This window comes from Rhinolophus hipposideros (assembly GCF_964194185.1).
Source record: "Rhinolophus hipposideros genome assembly, chromosome: 18".
NCBI classification, from domain to species: Eukaryota; Metazoa; Chordata; class Mammalia; order Chiroptera; family Rhinolophidae; genus Rhinolophus; species Rhinolophus hipposideros.
This window is the reverse complement of record NC_138064.1, coordinates 47218976-47238170: the sequence shown is the minus strand read 5'-3', so window position 1 is coordinate 47238170 and position 19195 is coordinate 47218976. Positions and strand designations below refer to the sequence as shown.

The following is a 19195-nucleotide window of genomic DNA, read 5'->3' as shown; positions in this document are numbered from 1 at the left end:
AAGCAGAATTTTCAGAAGTTCAAGTTAAAAAATATTAACAGATTCAGAGAATCAAAATTCAGCAGGTAGTGTAAGTGAGGAGAAAATTCTAGAAATTTCTTGGTTCTCACCTGGCTTTTCTTTTTGCAGTAAACATACAGGGTCCTATTGTTTAGTGTCTGTTTTCTAATACTACAATGAGGATGAATGAAATAACATTATTTTCATGATGAATATCAAATAACAGTAATTTAACTGTTAACTATGAGAAATTTTTTCATAACACAACATTGGAGATGTAGTCATGTCTCTCTGATTTCAACAAATTAAATCAAAACAGGATGGAAATTTGAAGTGCCTGAGTGGCAAGAAGCAGTAGTGCTGGCTTGGGCTCCCTGTTCCTGTGTGTTGCCTGGGAACTGATTCAGACCCAGTAAGAGGGAAATTTAAGCAGCAGCCTGAGCTGCCCCGCCTGCTGTTATCCCTCCCTTGCACCTCAGGTCTCTGACTGCTGAAAGCTAGATTTCTACTCTGGCTGCCCCAGCTCTGCTCTGCTTTGCCCCAGGGTAGTCTCTCGGGTCGGGCTGGGTAGGAGGCTGACACTTTGGAGGACCCCACCCTCTCGGGACCTACCACTAACTTCTCTGGGCCTCGCACCAATGCTCAGGCGCTTTACTCCACAAAGTCCCTCTTAACGTTCCCATCACCCTTGAAGTTCCATGCCCAGTGTCACTCCTGGAGCTTCTTGAAGGACCAGCAACCACTGCTCCTGGTTTTCACCTCCAGAACCCTGCCCGGCAGCATTAGGCTGCTTTCCTTCCATACACTACCCAGGGCTCATTCCGCTCCCCTCACAGACCAAAGGACTTTGATGGGGTCCAGAACTTTGGCAATCAAAGGCTTCGATATGTATGTCCTGGAGAGAAAGGATCCCTCACCAGCATATCAGTTCTTTCTTTCTGACCACAAAACAATACCCTTCCTGGTTGTAGAGCTTAGCTGCCTAGGAAGGGTTCCCAAATTTTGAAGAAGAAGAGATTTGTTGACCCCCACTCCTTCATTTCTCCAAGCTAACACCGTCCATGCAGCAGTGAAGAGTCATCCACTTCAGTGAGAACCACATCCCCTGGGGACTCAGAGGACACCCCCAGTGATACCAGCCCCCACCCTGATAAAGCAGAGAGAGCAACACAAGATTAATCCCTGTAGTACCATTCCACATAAATTCCAGTGTTTTCCCTCTTGCCGTCTCTCCAGTAAGGCTCAGAGTCTTCAGTGTCACTTATATGGAGGAGAGAGATAATTTATTTTCATCTATTTTCTTTCCCAGAATGACCTCTTCCATTTTTTCATTGTGTTTTATCATCGTATCCTGTTTATAAAAGAACAAAAGAAATGCTCCCTGCTAGTAACAGTGGAGACTTAGTACAAAGACACAGAAAACCCATTCATGAATTAAGCTTAGAAAGCAATTGATTTGATATTAGAAGAAACTAAACATATTTTAGAAAATTAATGTCCTAGTCCAGATATAGCTGGACTAGGACACTACATACACATACACACACGTACACATTCCATTTTCACGGAACACTAATAATACAAGAAAATGTGTGGCCAAAACAAATCATCCATCCTCCAAAACAACAACAACAACAACAACATAGCACAAAAGTATTTCTACCTAAAAAAGCTAAAATCAATAAAAAGTATAAAAAGTATTTATACCTAAAATAGCTAAAATCAATATGGACGCGGAGGAACATCAGAGCAAATTCCAGTCACTCAATGTCTCAGGTGGTTTCAGTTCTGCTCTTTGGACATTGCTGAGGACTGAGTACATATCAGGATTTGGCCACAGTTACGAGGCCGATACTTTCTGGCAGTTTTCAGTTCCAATAATATAGGATAATGTACTTGACAATAGCACCTGTGCCACTCTAATTGGTATACAATTAATTTATCTAGATTCTAAAGGTAGTTTCATTATCCTAGCAACCACATCACACCTTGGTTTATTTAAGGCTCTTCCCCTAGCATGTCAGGCCACACCCCCCAGAATTATCTCATTTATGCTTCCATCTGGTGGCTCAGTTACTAAATTGACAATATGTTATAAAGGTATAAAAGGATAATGAGAGGACCTAGCATTTTCTGCGTTTGGGGTGATGATAAAAATGCTGGTTTAGTCCATAGTAGGGTGTGTGTGTGTGTCTGTGTCCCCTCCCCACACTCACCCAGTCCCAAATGTTGCTGTATTGGTCTAGAAAAGAATGCTGTTATAATCATTTTTAATCTTAGCTTCTGGAGAAAAAGAATCTTGTCACAGAATCAATGTGAAACACTTTTACCTAAGAGATGACAGAAAAACACATTAGGAATCTGGTAGTGAAATTCTTGATATGTTTTGTTTTCTCAGTCAGGTTTACAGAATATTTTTCTCATTCTTCTCCTCAGCCATCACCACCCTCACAATTTATCATTATAAGCTCATCTGCTAAAATAGGTGGAAAACATAGGTGGTGTTCAAGAGTGGCCAATGGAGTTGATTGACTTTGGTAGATTTGAGGTCACTTTTTAAAAACAATTTAAAAATTAAATTATTCATATGGATATAATATTTTATCTCTTTTAACTATGTTTTTTCCTCACATAAGAATTATGAGAGAAAAAGAGAATATGCGGTCCTCTCTAATAATATTTTCAAAACATTTCATACGAATACTGAGAAAGAAAAGAAAGCCACCACTTTCCCAAATATCCCTATTTTCTTACCAACGAATCAAAGATCAAATATCTCAGATCCCAAGGACGCAAGAGCTGTTGCCTTTCACATCACAATGCTGTCCCACACCCAACATTGATAGGTTTCGCTTTTTAAAGTGGGATTTTAAAGGTTCTTTTTTCTAAAAAAAGACACATCTGTTACTTCAGCAAGAGGGAAACTTTAACAGATACACTGCTAATTTATGAGTCTTTCGGAACTTTGGCTTAACCTTACAAACACATCATTTAATTATCAGCTCCATATCTCACCCAGCTGAGGCCGTCTTTAGGTGGGAAGAGACTTTGGAGAAAACATATTGCTATAAGATGGAACTGATATACTTGTCTTTCATCCTAAATGCAAACATTGTATATTTTTACTATTCACATGCTTTTTAAAAATACCTTTTTTTATTGCTGTCACCAGAGTATTCATGTTAACCAGAAATGCCACAGATGCAATAAATATTAGAATAATTGAAGACAGCATGTTCCAGTCTTCCCCACCTGCCCCAAATCCTTGGAAATTACAGAAAATGAGCAAATGAATCTATAATAATACTATAAAACAAGACAGCGTGCTCTAGGTAGATGAGGAATTAGGAAGGATTACACAAGAAAGAAGGAGTTACACAATTACACATTTACAGAAAAAAGGAGGAAGGAATGTGATGGAAGGAGGGAACTATAGCCCAACACCGGATGAGTGACACCACCAGAAGTGTCACAGGTTCTGGATGCAGGAAGAGGACAGAGCTCTCAGGTACTGCTGTAGGTACTGCCAGTAGATGAGACCTCAGTACACACACTTCCAAGCAGAGGTCGCCCCCCAGGACCAAGCAGTGAATGTGGACACTTGGAATGGAGAAGCAGGTGGTGCCAGGTGAGGGGAAACGTCTCCTGGTTTGAAGGGAATCAAGAGCTTCCACATGCTCCCATCCAAAGGCACATCTGCCCCCTGTTGGTGGGTATGTCTGCACCAAAACTAGGAGAGACTACTAGAAACAAATTTAAGCAAAAGATCTTGAATCATCAAATGTCAGTAATACCAAGTCCATAAAAAAAAAAAAAAAATCATTGAACTAAAGAACTACAAACTGAGAAAATGGAAGTAGCAGAACAAATGGAGATTTTATGAGAAGTATAATTAATGTCCTCAGAGAGATAAGAGTAAACTGCATTTGTGAAATTAAAACAGATTTTATAAGGGAAAAAAATGAGTTATGAGAAATGAAAATACATGATTGTTAAAGCAAACTTAATGAAAATTTCCCCCCTGAATATTAGAATAGGCATAGATGTAGAACACATTAGTGAGCTAAAAATTTGAGTATGGAGATCTTTACAAAATTAACATCATTAGATATAAAAAACAAGACGTAAAGTGGGGGTGGGGGGGCAGAATTGGCCCTTCTGACATTAAAAATAATAGGAATTCCAGAAGGAGAGGTCAGAGGGAATATACGGAATGAAATATTGAAAGAAATTATTGAAGAAAAGGGCCTGAGATTTAAGAAAGAAAGAAAAAGACATAGTTTCCTCTGAATCAAATATTTGGCAAGATGAATGGAAGAAAAATACCAGTCCTCAACCATCAAGGGTAAACTTCATAACACTGATAAAAAAGGAAATCCTAAAAGTTTCTAGTTGAGATTCATTATACTTTCCTTGGTAGCCCTAGCATTGCTTTTTTTTTTTTTAAGTAGTTATTTTATTTTTGAGAGAAAATTGTTTGGAACATAAAATAATTCCAGAAAAATACCATTCAAGTAATAAGGAAAATAAAAAACTTTTCAGATATACAAGTTTCAGAACGTTTACCCTCTGAAAGAATAACTAGATGTATGACTGGAAATTAACCCAAGAGGAAGAGGAGAGATTCAAGAAAGACTAGTGAGCAAGTAAAATAAGTAAAGCTTATAGTTCAGTCTAAATAAGTATTTATTATTGAAAATTTTTAATAAAACTTTGGAATTAAACATGAGACGTACAATGGGAGGTTGACAAAAAAGAGAAAGAACAAGGATTAAAATACTGACTTGCTTGGAGTGAGGATATCTTGCTTAAACTCTTCATGTTAATAGAAAACTATGAAGGTAAATATGTGTGTCGGAAAAAAATGAATAAGCCAAATATAGGATATGTAACTTCTAAAGCATTAAGTTAGCTTAGAACAAAGAGGACTTAGTCCAGCAAATTTCAGGAAAGTGAAAAAAAGTAAATAAAAAACAGGGTAAACAGAAAACAAGTTGCCATGAGCCAATCTAAACATATCAGTAACACAATTTCAGTGAGTTATATTAATTTATTAAATGAGATTCTCACAGTTTTTTAAAATAAGTTATATATTTTCTATTTATGAGAGACCCAAACTAAAATAACACAAGAAGTTGAAACTAATATACTAATATATTAAGCACGTGAAACAAAAGAAGCAAGGAGGCATATTAATATCAGATATTCAAATCAGATGAAATAAAATGTAAGTTTAAGCATTAATAAGGCTGAAAAAGGATTTTTTGTTATGACTTCAGGGTGCTCCAGCCACCTTCCAACTGCCAGTATCTCCCCCCATTTCTTTGCCCAAGGCCTCTTTCTTTTTGTTATTCTCATTTCCCCACCCCTTCTTTGGCAGCCATCCGCTTGTTCTCTATATCTATGAATCTGTTTCTGTTTTGTTTATTCATTTATTTTGTGGGTTGTTTTGGTTTTGTTTTTGTTTTTTAGATTCTATACCTAAGTGAGATCATACGGTGTTTGTCTTTCTCTGCCTGACGTACTTCCCTCAGCATAACACCTTCTAGGTCCCTCCTTGTTGCAAATGGCAAGATTTCATTCTTTTTTATTGCAGAATAATATTCCATAGTGTGTGTGTGTGTGTGTGTGTGTGTGTGTGTGTGTGTGTGTGTGACTTCTTTATCCATTCATTTCTTGATGGACATCTAGGTTGCTTCCATATGTTGGCTATTACTAGTAATAATGCAATGAATATAGGGATACATACTTTGAATTAGTGTTTTTGTTTTCTTCAGATAAATAGCCAAAATTGCTGGGTCATATGGTAATTCTATTTTTAATTTTTTGAGGAATTTCCATACTGGTTTTCATAGTGGCTGCACTAATTTACAATGCCACCAACAGTGCACAAGGGTTCCCTTTTCTCCACATCCTCTCCAATACTTGTCGTTTGTTGATTTATTGATGATGGCCATTTGGCAGGTGTGTGGTGATTTCTCATTGTGATTTTTATTTGCATTTCTCTGATGGTTAGTGATGTTGAAAATCTTTTCACATGTCTATTGGCCATCTGTATGTCCTCTTTGGAGAAATGTCTATTCAGGTCCTCTGCCCATTTTTTAATTGGATTGTTTGGTTTTTTGGTATTAAGTTGTATGAGTTCCTTATATACTTTGGATATTAACCTATTATCAGATGTATCATTGGCTAATATGTTCTCCCATTCAGTAGATTGTCTTTTCGTTTTGTTGATGATTTCCCTTGCTGTGCAAAAACTTTAGTTTGATATAGTACCATTAATTTGCTTTTGTTTCACTTGCTTGAGGAGACATATCCAAAAAGATAAGAGCAATGTAATTGAGTTTACAACCTATGTTTTTTTTCTAGTTTTATGGTTTCAAGTCTAACATTTAACTCTTTAATTCATTTTTAGTTTATTTCTATACATGGTGTAAGAAAGTGGTCCAATTTTTTTTTTGCATCTATCTGTCCAATTTTGCTGGCACCACTTATTAAAGAAACTGTCTTTATCCCATAAAAAGGAATATTTCATGCAACAGTATATGTACAGCACTTTGCACAATGCATGGCACATAATAAGTAATCAAAAAAACTTAAAAATTAAGTGTTATTTCAGCTATAATTACTGTCAGTAATGAGATATGACCAAAGTGGTGCTCAAAGAAAATTATGCTCTTATTAATTAATGAGGTATAAAAGAAAACAAACAAAATTAAATAGGCCAATGAAACCCCTAAATAAACCAATGAAATATGTCATTAAGAAAAAAGACAATGTTAGTTAAATGATAATTGGATATCTTTTAAAACCATGCAAGTGCTGAAATGGATCAGAGTAAACTTGTTGCAAGCTGTTATAAGACACTGATTACTTCTTAGTTGTTCTGCTTTATTTTTGACCTAGGTTCTAGCATTGCTTTCTATTTATTTTTATCTTTGAAAAATATGGACAGTAATTTTTCAAATAGAAAGAATAAGTTCCACATGCTAAAGTTGTTCCGGAACTCATTCATAGAAGTTCTAGACCCTCCTTTAATTTGCAGCTCATTTACCTGCCATTTTGGCTCTTGACACTGCCATTCTTGGATTGGTTAATAGCCCCTTCCCTCTCTGCAAACCAGCTGTCCATATGAGCATCCAGAATACAGCAACTGGCTCCCTATCCAAGAGAGGACCCACTTTACTAAAGTCACAGGAAAAAAGAGAGTGAAATCTGAATTCTGAAGTGATTTAATTCCCAACAGCCTGGCACAACACTGGCCAGTGATAGGATTTTTCTGTGGAAGGAATCAGAGTAGGGTGCTGGCACCAAAATGTTCAGATGCCCACTTCTTCATCATGTCTTTGATTTCTGTATTCTTTCCTTGGTAGATCACATGATCCACACTGACCATAAGACAGTGCTGAATATCCAGGAGTTTATAGGAAGGAAGAGCAGAACTCGGACACCTTGAAGCATAGCTTGGGGTTATCTGTACTCTAGAACACATCCAGGAACATTAGGGAATTGGACATTTAATTCCTCAGGCCCATGAAGTGGGCTAAGTAATAAAAGTATCTGTTACTGAATTTTGAAATCCAACAATAGAATAATGACTAAATACAGCTTGTCATGTACATAATAAAATATTATATGGCTTGTATATAGAGTTAATAAGAACCTGGAAAATGTGTACATTATTAATGTAAGTGAAAAGGACAGAATACAAAAACATGTATACAATATTATCACAGCTATCTGGAAATATACATTTAAAAATATTTTAAGTAAATACACTAAAATATTATAATTGTGCTTGTCTCTGGAGTAGTGTGGTGATGGGTGATTTTTTATTCTTCTATTTGTGTTTTCCAGTTTTTCAATAACGAAAATATTGCTATCATAATTGAAAAAGAAAGTTGAATTTCTTCCTTTAAACTTCAAAAAAAATATTTCCAACTGTACTTCTTAGAATAACTTATGCAAGTGTCCTTTTCCAAGCCATAACCATCACTTTGTGAAGAGTCTTCCCCTAATTAAAAAATAAAAACAAAAAGCATCTACTGGCGAATACTTCCTGTATATGACAGAATACCCAGAATTCCCACACATCAGCAAGACATGGAAAATATGCCAGAGAGCGAATAGGACTTACCCTGGGATAAAATATCCTTTGCTATCTTTGGCCTTGCTGACTTTTTCAAATGGTCAGAGAGAGAGTAGTTTCTTAGATGCTAACTTATTTCTAATTCTGTCTAACTTCTAGTCCTAACAGTCCTGTTATACTACCATCTACACCCTATTAACTACATTACAAATTTGCTCTGAAGAAGCCCTTTCAAGAAATACATTTAAAAACAGCTCATCTAAGATTATGAAAAAAATTTGAGCACAGGTCAAATGGTTTCCACAAATGGTCAGCCATAACTTAGGGTCTGAGAGATGATTTATTATAGAGAGCTCAAAATGCATGCAAAGTGTTACTTAAATATTTTAAAGACATTGCTTGCAAAGTGGGACACACCTACAACTGATTCAAAATTTCTTTCTTAAAATTTAACGCTATCTAGTGGAGTAAAATTAAGAATAAAAGTAATATAAAATCAAATAAAATGATTTTGTATTGGATTCCTTGTACCAGGGAGATGGTACCAATGAATCTTCCATATAAACATTGAAAGTTGAAACTGCATATAGACCAACAAGAACAATTTTTGTTATAGCCTCTTCAACGTGAATTGATGTTTTATTAAAGATAGGCTTTAAAATGATTTAGAACTCTTCAGAACAGTTTTGAGCATCTTCTTGTTATTTTCTACAAATTATTCCCTCTGTCCTACACAGAAGAATTATGTTACCCCTGATTAGAAGTCTTTTCACAAATGCTCACAAAGCTAAAGAGGGATTTTATTTAAGCTTATAATTCAGGGTTAAATGAATTGAAGATACATTGCCAATCTAAGTTTACATTATATTAAATGGATCTTTTTTGTTGATTTTTTTATAAGCATGTTTATTTTTATTAAAGCAAAACATACTTGACCATTTAGATAACATAAATAATAAATTTAGGGGCCCAGATAGATTGTAGCCAAAATCTTAAATGTTACAAAAGCCCTGCAGGCAGATTAAATGTAGTCTTTCTTTCAGTTAAGTATCCCCTTACTTAAAGATATTTAAACAAGAACACTACATAGCGTACTGCACTTTTGTCTAAGACTGTTTCTCTGCTAATTCTAGTATGAAAAAATAAAGATATTATAATCTAGAAAATCATTTTAATTTCTACTTTGACTTATTTTAAAACAAAAATAGCACTGCATTTTATTTACAGGGGGCAGAAAAGAAAACTAACATTCATTGAGACTGTAGTGTCCCAGGCAGTACATTATTTTCTCAAACATTCTCTAGTATAGGTTATAGTTCTTTCTTATTGGTGAGAAAGCTGAGTGTTTTCTACCATTCTAAAGCCAATATTTTTTGTTAATATTAATCCAACAAGAATATAAGTAAACAACATGTGTGATAAAAACCTTAAACAAAATTGAATTTGAATGAAATGCAGTAGAACCAATTGAAGAAAATAATTTTTGAAATGCAGTACATACAGGGAAGCCGTCAAATAGAGCTCATCTTTTCCCTTCACCTAAGCTGTCATGCTAGAGGAAAACCTATAAATGCGATGGAGATGGAGAAGCCTTTAGTCAAAGAGTACACCTTGCTCGACATCACAGGACTCATTCTGGAGATAAACCTCATGAATATAAATTAATGTGGAAGGATCTTTACCTATGGCACATCCCTTATTAAATATCAGAGAATTCATCCAAATAGAGACGTTATGGATATAATGAACTTATTCACCCCCGGAGAATTCATAGTAGATTAAAAACCTATGAATTTGGCAATTATGGGATCTTCTAGCTAGGCTTTATTCTGTATCTTAGTTCAAACCTAAAGTTGCCAACTTGGTTTAATATATTCTGGAAAATATAATAAAACAGTTTTGCATAGATAATGTGAAATGTTCCACTACCTTTAGAATCTTTTATGCCAATAATAGTAGGAAAATATCTGATTAAAAAATAAGACCTATATTGCCTGTGTTCATATTCTTAGTATTTTCCTCAGCCTATAATGAGAATGTTTAAGTTTTCATTCTGAATTATAATGCATATAAATTAAATGCCTTTCTTTATTTTTTATCTGAATATTATTTGCTTATTACAGAGCAAACATTTAAAATAAAAATCAAAATTTCTCCATGCTAATCTCATTTCTCACTGTTAAAATGTTAGCATACACACTGGAAAATATTCATTCAGATTTTTCTATGACAGTACCAAAAAGAAAAAAGAAAAACCCACCAGAATTTCATTTTACACACTATACTACAATTTCATTTTTTCAAACTTTAAGAACATGTTATGAATGTCTGTTCTAGTTAGTAAATGTAGATCGTTATTTCAAAAAGGCAGTTTATTGAAACTGGTACTAGTTTATCTAACTTAACCCTTAGTGATAGACAAAGACTTTTGTAATAAATTTTTTTCATATATTTGTTAAAGTATTTCTAAAAGGAAAAAGAAAAATTAGAGACTCAGACATGTATATGTACGTATACATATATATGTATGTATGTATGTAATTTTCATTTTGATAGTTACTGCCCAATTTCCCTTGAAAGAATATATAACATTCTCTTTTTCAAGCTCCTGAAGGAATTTTTTGTTAAATTTCAGCTTTATTGAGATATGATTCATAATTGAGATATAATTGATTGAAACATTTAAAATTGTAAGCTTTTTAAAGTGTACATCGTGGTGATTTGATACATATACATTATGAAAGGCTTTTCTCCATCTAGTAATTGACACATCCATCACCTCACATATTTATTTTTTTAATAAGAACATTTAAGCTCTATTTTCCATCTCATTCTTAAAAGTATTAAAGTTTGAGCTGATTAAAACATAATTTATTTTATTCTCAAACCATTCCAACACAGCTAATAGGGAGAACCATCAGCTTTCCAGTTAAGAAACTCCTTTAAATTATTTTTGCTTACAAAAATATTTCTTTTTCTTGGCACAGAAAGGATAAAGTTGTATTTTAAATATATAAATTTAATATTATTGTGATCTTGCCCCTTTTGAGCAAAAAAGTTGTCTTGAGGCATTTTATTGATTATTAAACTTTTTTCTGTGTTCCAACTTCATCTTACTCCATAATAAATAATAGATACCACTGTATTTATAATAGATAATATGGGCTTTTTTTTTAGAATTAGTCATCAAAGAATAAATATAAATTGCTATGTTGTAGAGAGCTCTACCTCCAGGCAGACATCCCTTCAAATTCAGTTCACATACAACCACATTTCCATGGGGAAAACATAATTTAAATCACAGAGAACTAACACTCCTGTTTCAAGGAAATAACAATGCTAACATTATAGAGGTCCTCAAATACCACTGCTTGCCTCCAAGATTCGGTTATGTTATCATTTTGCTTCATGTATTATAATTCTTATATTAGGAGAGAGTTGGGGACCACATCATTTTTGTAACTGGCAATGACCACAGTTTTGCAACCTTGGAGATCAGAACTCTGACGCTCAGGGAGTGAAAGGTCCTCCCTAAACCCCCAGCCGCTGATGGACTCTGAGATCCCCTCTAGGGTACTTTCCCTTCAGCTAAGCTCAGCCAGTGTTTATACAGATTCATGAAAGAATGAGTTCGTGTTACAATAGGCTCCTGCTGAATTTTTAATAAATGCAAGATAATTTATTCAAAGTAGTGAGACTTACAAAATGATTTTTCAGACCTCTCTCAGCTTCTTTCTCTTCATAGTGGACTAAATTTTCCATTTCAGTTGATTGTAAATATTTGGGTTTCTACAGAAAATAACTTTACTTTTGTTATCTTCCAACAAGTAGAGTAGGAGAAATTAGAATATGTTGGACTTTAAAGATTGAAAAGAAATACAAAGTATGAATTTTATCTCACACAACTCTGTAGTAGAGGTCGTGAAAATAATTCATTTAGATTAATCTAGAAGAGTTACTTGTTTACAACTAATAATTAAGACAAAAAGACTGCTAATCTCATTGCTCATTTGAATAGAAGGTTCTTTTAGTCCATGACAACTCCATCTTTTTAAATTTAATGTTTAATTTTAAAACGCTCTAAAGTAGATAGAGAAGTAAAGGGGTCATCATATACATCATTTATAACTTAACTTGTTTTGTGGATCAGCGGGCTGAGTGGTTGAATTTGGATAAATGGAGCAAATAAAAGATCAATGAACCGGTGTGAAATTTTCTTGTGTGAATCAAGAGAGGTTCCTGGTTAATTCACAGTGGTCTGATACTATGAAGAGCTGCTCCAAAAGTTACTTATTGTGCTGTTGAATGATTGATATAATCTATTAAAATACAAAACAATAGGCATTTCCTAAACATTTTGGTCACAAATCTATTATAAACTGGAATAGTTCAATATAATCATCCTGATACAGTTCCCTCTTTAAAAATGTAAAATAACAACAAACTGAGAATCAGAAGATCTCACTTTATAGCCAAACAGCCAATTAGCCTTAGGCAAGCTATTTACTCTGTGTCCCAGTTTTCTCCATCTATAGGCAAGCTAGTTGTGTGACTAGCAATGACCAAATTAGGCATGACCAGAAATAAATACTAAGGAGAAACAAGAGTTTTTAAATAGTAAATATTTTTATCCTCTCCTATGTATCCAAATACCTATTTTACAAGTTTAAATTCCATCTCCTTTTTGAAAATTTGCTAGACTCTTGCCAGCTCTTATGGCTTTTTATTTTATAATTGTTTTTTAATGTGTAAAACACCCTATGAGTACTTACGATATTGTGATACTGTTTTTTTGGTTCCCTGTTTTCTCAAGTTTGATTTCCCACCTCAACTATAAGTGCTTTGACAATAAAGGCTATCATGTAGTAAACACTCTAGACAAAATATTGATTAAATTTATCCTTCTGTGGAAAAAAACATATTTGTGACTGAAGTGTGTTTAAAAGTTTGCTCATTACCTAAAATCTGTAGTACCACATTTTTATTTCAGAATTATTCAATATTAAGTAGGTGCTCCTCATTAAAAATCAAATGTTATACTCTATCAAGCTTTGACTTAACATTCTAACTCTTAACGATTCTCATTTTGTTTTTTAAGGTGGGACATCTTGGGAGCCATCATTGGTACAGAATGTGGAACAGTAGAATCAGGTTTATCAGTGGTCTTCGTCAAAGATGGAGAGAGGAAATTATGCACTCCATACATGGACATGACTGGTTATGGGAACCTGAGGTTTTACTTTGTTATGGGTAGGTACAGTTTGAACAAATATTGTTGACCCAGGGCAGATTCTAGGCCAGCACCTATTCCTGAGGAAATGAGATTGTTTGTCATCTATACTATAAAATGAAAATTCATGAAATATGAGTTTTGTTGGTTGAGCAAAAGCCTGTGGTGCTCACACCAGCTTCAGACCAGCCCTGCTGGCACCATTATCCTGTAAGAGAGCTAGTCCTGGCATGCCGTGTCTAGGCCTGAAGACAAAATGCCATAATACTTTCCTCTCAACTTTCCCTCAATGGTCATAGCTGAAAATACAATGGGAGAGAAGCTAAGAACAAAGTAACTCCCTTCCAAAGCCTCTAACTTTCAAAAGCACAATCACCCAGGTGAGTCATTTGTTTTCTTGGATATCTCATCATTGCATAACTCTTTTGTTACAGGAAGCTAAGAAAGAAACAGGTTTATAATATTTTATAGTACTTTAATAATATTCTCTATTCTCTAATAGGTTGGAAAACACATAAAGAAAAAAATGTATTCATAAGATGTGCTTTTATCAAATTGTTGTAGAGCAAATAAGCAGTTTGGAAAGTTTGGAAAAATTCCCAAGGAGGATTTAAGGGGTCGAAATTAGTGACCTCTCCAATTTATCATTTTAGTCAACAAGAACTATAGTTCTTTCTCTGGATGTCATTCCAGAAATGTGAGGGGCTGTCACATGCCTTCTTTGCTGAGTGACTGGAAAAGCACAGGCAACACCTGGAAGTTAAACAGGAAATAAACATTGTCAACCTTTGATCTCGCTAAAAAGACTTCAATTCATCAGGACAAACAGGCCTCCTGAGCGTAGGCCTCAGCACTGGCTATTTCTTTTTCTCACTTTCCTCACTTCCTACAGTGCAGAGTGGATGATGGTAAACCTTAGATTGTAATACGCTCTCCAACACTTTGCCTATGCAGTACCACCTCGTTTCCAATATGACCTGTTTTACAACAAGGAAGTTATATGAAATATAATAATGTAATCTTCCTACCATAAGGATATCTTCACCTTGACTGAAATGATTTGCACATTTAAAGACAGATGATTGGGTAAAGAAGATGTGGTATATATACACGGTAAAATACTACTCTGCCATAAGAAAAGAGGAAATAGTGCCAATTGTGACAACATGGATGATCTTGAGATTATTTTATTATATAATACTAAGCAAAATAAGTCACATAGAAAAAGTCAAGAACCATATGATTTCACTGATATGTGGGATATAAAACTGTAAGCCACAAAGGAACAAGACAAACAAACAAAACTCGTAGAGACAGACAATAGTGTAGTGGTTACCAGAGAGTAAGGGGGTAACCTTACTCTCTGGGGGGGTGGTAGATGAAGGTAAATGGGGTCAAATGCATGGTGATGGAAGGAGAACTGACTCTGGGTGTTGAACACACAATGTGATATACAGATGATGTATTACAGAATTGTACACTTGAAACCTATGTCATTCCACTAACCATTGTCATCCCAATAAATTTTAATTAAAAAATAAATAAATACCCAGAGTTCATTTCTTTTAATTTTTTTATTTAAAAGATTTTTTTATTAAATTTATTGGAGTGACATTGGTTAATAAAATTATATAGGTTTCAAGTATATGATTCTAATACATCATTTGTATATTGCATTGTGTGTTCACCACCCAGTCAAATCTTCTTCTGTCACCATATATTTGATCCCCTTTACCCTTTTCTACCTCCCCTGCTTTCCCTCTGGTAACCACTAAATTGTCTGTGTCTATGAATTTTTTGTTTATTTGTTTGTCTTGTTTTTTGTTGCTTTCAATTTTATATCCCACAAATGCATGAAACCATATGGTTCTCAGCTTTTTCTGTCTGACTTATTTCACTTAGCTTGATAATCTCAAGATCTATCCATGTTGTTGTGAATGGCAGTTATTTCATCATTTCTTATAACTAAGTAATATTCCTGTGTGTGTGTGTGTATGTGTGTATCTTCTTTATCCAATCATCTATCAGAGGACATTTCAGTTGTTTCCATGTCTTGGCCACCATGAATAAAGCTGCAGTGAACATAGTAGTACATATATCTCTACAGATAAATGTTTTCGGAGTTTTGGGTTAGATACCCAGAAGAGGTATTGCTGAGTCATCTGGTAACTCCCTGACTTCAAATTATACTACAAAATGACAGTAATGAAAAACAGGGTGGCACTGGCAGAAAAACAGACACACAGACCAGTGGAACAGAATTGACAACCCATAAATAAACCCAGATATGTGGCAAATAATTTTCGACAAAGGAGCCGAAAGCATACAATGGAGAAAAGAAAGCCTCTTCAATAAATGGTGCTGGGAAAATTGGAAAGCCACGTGCAAAAAAATGAAGCTAGACTGCTGTCTGTCACGATACAGCAAAATTAACTCATAGTGGATCAAAGACTTTAATATAAGACCTGAAACAATAAATTGCAGAGAAGAAACCATAGGTGCTAAAGTTATGGACCTTGGTCTTAGAGAGGATTTTATGAATTTGATCTCAAAGACAAGCAAAAATAAATGAATGGGATTATATCAAACTAAAAAGCTTATGCACATCAAAAGAAACTATCAACAAAACAAAGGGCCATCAACTGAATGGGAGAAGATATTTGCAAACAACACCTTTGATAAGGGATTAATATCCAAAATATATAAAGAACTCATATAACTTAACAAAAAACATACAATCCAATTAAAAAATGGGCAGAGGACGTGAACAGACATTTCTCCCTGGAAGACATACAACGGCCAACAAATATGACAACATGCGTAACTTCACTAGCTATTAAGGAAATGCAAATCAAAACCACAATGAGATACCACCTCACACTTGTTAGAATGGCTATTATCAACAAGACCAGTAAGAACAAGTGTTGGAGAGGTTGTGGAGAGAAAGGAACCCTCATACATTGCTGGTGGGAATGTAAATTGGTATAGTCACTAGGGAAAACACTATGGAGGTTCCTCAAAAAATTAAGAATAGAATTACCATTTCCTTTAAATAATTAGAATTCAAACTGGCTCTCATTTCATTGAGTGATTCCTGGAAAAACTTAAGCCTCCTCCTTCCCCCCAAAAATTGTAATAAACATTTAGTATGCTAATCTAAATATTTTTCACTTTTACCATTTTGACATAATGTGTTTGAATTCTTGATTTTTTTTTCATAGTGAATCATACTAAAAATGAACTCAATTTAGTGCCTTTACATAAGGGAATGTCATTTTAATACAAGAGATTAAGTCACCTTTAATTATTTCTGGTGCACAGCAGATTATTAATGCATCAATTAAAATAATATTGACTATGAGGGAAAAAATCATTTGAATGAGCCCAAAGTACATAATCCCAAATAAAAGCATTCAATTTAAAAAATTAATGAATTCCTATTGAATTATAAAGCACTGAGCTAGGGTATATGGAGAATACAAATGGGAAAAATAATGGTACCAAAATCACAGAGTTGCTTATCAATGACATGCAAAACCCTCAAAACAGTGCCTAAAAAATAATTATAACTCAACATATCTTTGTTTATTATAAAAATTTCCTAGACAGAATCCTTGCCCATAAGTACTATAAGGGAGAATGCAATGGCCTCTAATGGAATGAAACTGTTATGAAAGTGCAGAGGAAGCTCTGGCTAATTGCTGTGGAAGGATTAGGGTAAAGCTTCATGGAGACAGTATTGGAATTTGGCCACGAAGGATGGACATGATTTAAATTTAAGGGAAGAAGTTCGAATCTAAGCCATTGAGAAAAAGCACAAGTATAAAAATACATGACATGTTTGAAACTAATTTTCCCAATATAGCTAAATGGAAAGACATAAAATGGAGCTAGAAAGGCGAAATGAAGCCAGAGTGGTGATTTTCTTTAGTGTCATACATACTAAGGAGTTCGGGTTCTCTCTCTCTAGGCAACTTGGAGCTATCAGATGATTCCTGTCAGCTATGTAATGTGCTCTCATCTGTGTTTTAGAAAGACAATTCTAGAAGGAGTGCGGAGTAAAGACTAAAATAATGAGAAATTAGAGGGCAGGAGACCATAAGGGTAGGGTTGCCAGATTTAAGAGGAAATAACGAACAGCCTACTTAAATTTTAATTTCAAATAAACAATGAGTAATTTTTTGTATAAATATTGTTTATGCAATGTATTTTATCTGGCAATCCTAATTTAGGAGGCTACTGCACTAGTCCAAGTAACAAAGGAATTATGGCAGTGGTGGTGGTAATAATGTGAAGGAGGGGACAGGGAATAAATAACTAAAGAGAAGGAACCAGCTGAAGTTCACACTGATTACTGTGGGGATTGTGAGGACAGTATGGAGAGGACACAGACTCTCTCCTGAATGACTGGAAGAATGGTACCATTTCCCAAATAGGAAATGTCGAAAACATAACTAAAGGACACGTGTGGAGGAGATTTTGATACGTTGAGGGTGAGGCTTCTGGAAGGCTTTATGAAGGTAGAAATGCTACTCAGCATCTGAATCAGACTTGAAAATCAACAGCATACAGGTGATAATGAGCCCTGGAGTTGCTGTGTTCTCCCAAACAAAAGGCAGTATAAGCAAAGAACAGGAAAAATTCTTAGGGAGGACCCTCATCTAGGTGTTAGGTGGAAAGAAAGGAGGAGAAAAAGGATACTGAAAAGGACATCAGGAAATGCAGGAGGACGGTATCATGCTACACTAAAGGAGGAAGGCAAGAGAGTGGTCGGGTGGGATGACAGGGAGGTGATCAGCAGTGTAGGGATTGTGCAGAGAGAGAGGTCACCCGGCATCAGGGCTGAGAGCCCACCAGTGATGCCGGTGGCGTGGTGCCTGGGAAGCCAAAGTACCTGGAGTTAAAATACTTAAAGACAGGTGTCAATGAAAGAGGGCCTCTCCTGCAAGAAGTTCTTCAGCAAACAGGAAAAAAGAATGCAGTGTGCCTCTTGAGGAGAAAGCAGAATCCAGCCAGGGTGTTTTTAGGCTAGAAGAGGAGAGGCCAGGGCAGTAGGGTCAGATGAGACTGGACCTACAGAAAAGACTAAATGGAGAAGAAAGCAATATGGGAAGCGATTTAAGACAGGATAGTTTATACGTAATCCTTCACTAAACATGGCACCGTAGGAAAATCAGTGGCTGATTGTTAATCTAGACCAGACCACGTTCCCTTCCCACTCGGGCCCTGTCTATATTTTCTTCCTGGTTTCTTCTCTTGGTTCATATCAATCTACCGTGACTACCATTTCTGGAAGATTTGGTAGGCCTGTCCCCTTCATCCATACATTCACTTATTCAACACAAATTCATTAAAACCAGGATCTAGCATTTTTCTTAGAGCCAGAATGCAGTGAAGAAGAAGAAAATAAATAATCTAACATCCATCATTCATTTATTATTTCTCCAACCAATCTTGACTGAGCATCTTCCCTGTGCCTGGCTCTTTTAGCTGACACTTGTATCTCTTTTCTTTGAATGGGGACTGCAATTAAGGCAGCACAACACGGTTCACTGCTAATTACCATTCTTTCATGTATTAGTCTTGTTTTCTTTGCTATTTTACAAACTTTTTGAGGTTGGAGTTTATTTATCCTTGTAGCCCAATGTCCTACACATAGTAAATAACAAAATCAATTTCCTAATATAAATAAGTATCTTGAAAGCTACTTAAAACAGGATTTAAAATATTTTATAACTGACTGTCCATCTACTTTTCATTGAAATCTCCGATATTTTAATTGCTGTACAAAATGCCCCTTGAGTCCCACCTTTCCACAATACATCAAAACATATGAAGCTGAAGAAGAATCCACATCCTTCTGTAGGAAGTGCTGT

General features: G+C 35.1%; 1 protein-coding gene across 3 annotated transcripts in view; it reads left to right on the top strand.

The window, feature by feature from the left end:
- RELN (reelin) overlaps window positions 1-19195 on the top strand; it is a 518204-nt gene that overhangs the window by 316656 nt on the left and 182353 nt on the right. For all 3 annotated transcript variants that reach the window (XM_081080324.1, XM_081080323.1, XM_081080322.1), the window contains exon 12: window positions 13188-13339. In XM_081080324.1, coding sequence (XP_080936450.1) covers window positions 13188-13339 — 152 coding nt within the window. The remainder of the gene's footprint in view (window positions 1-13187; window positions 13340-19195) is intronic.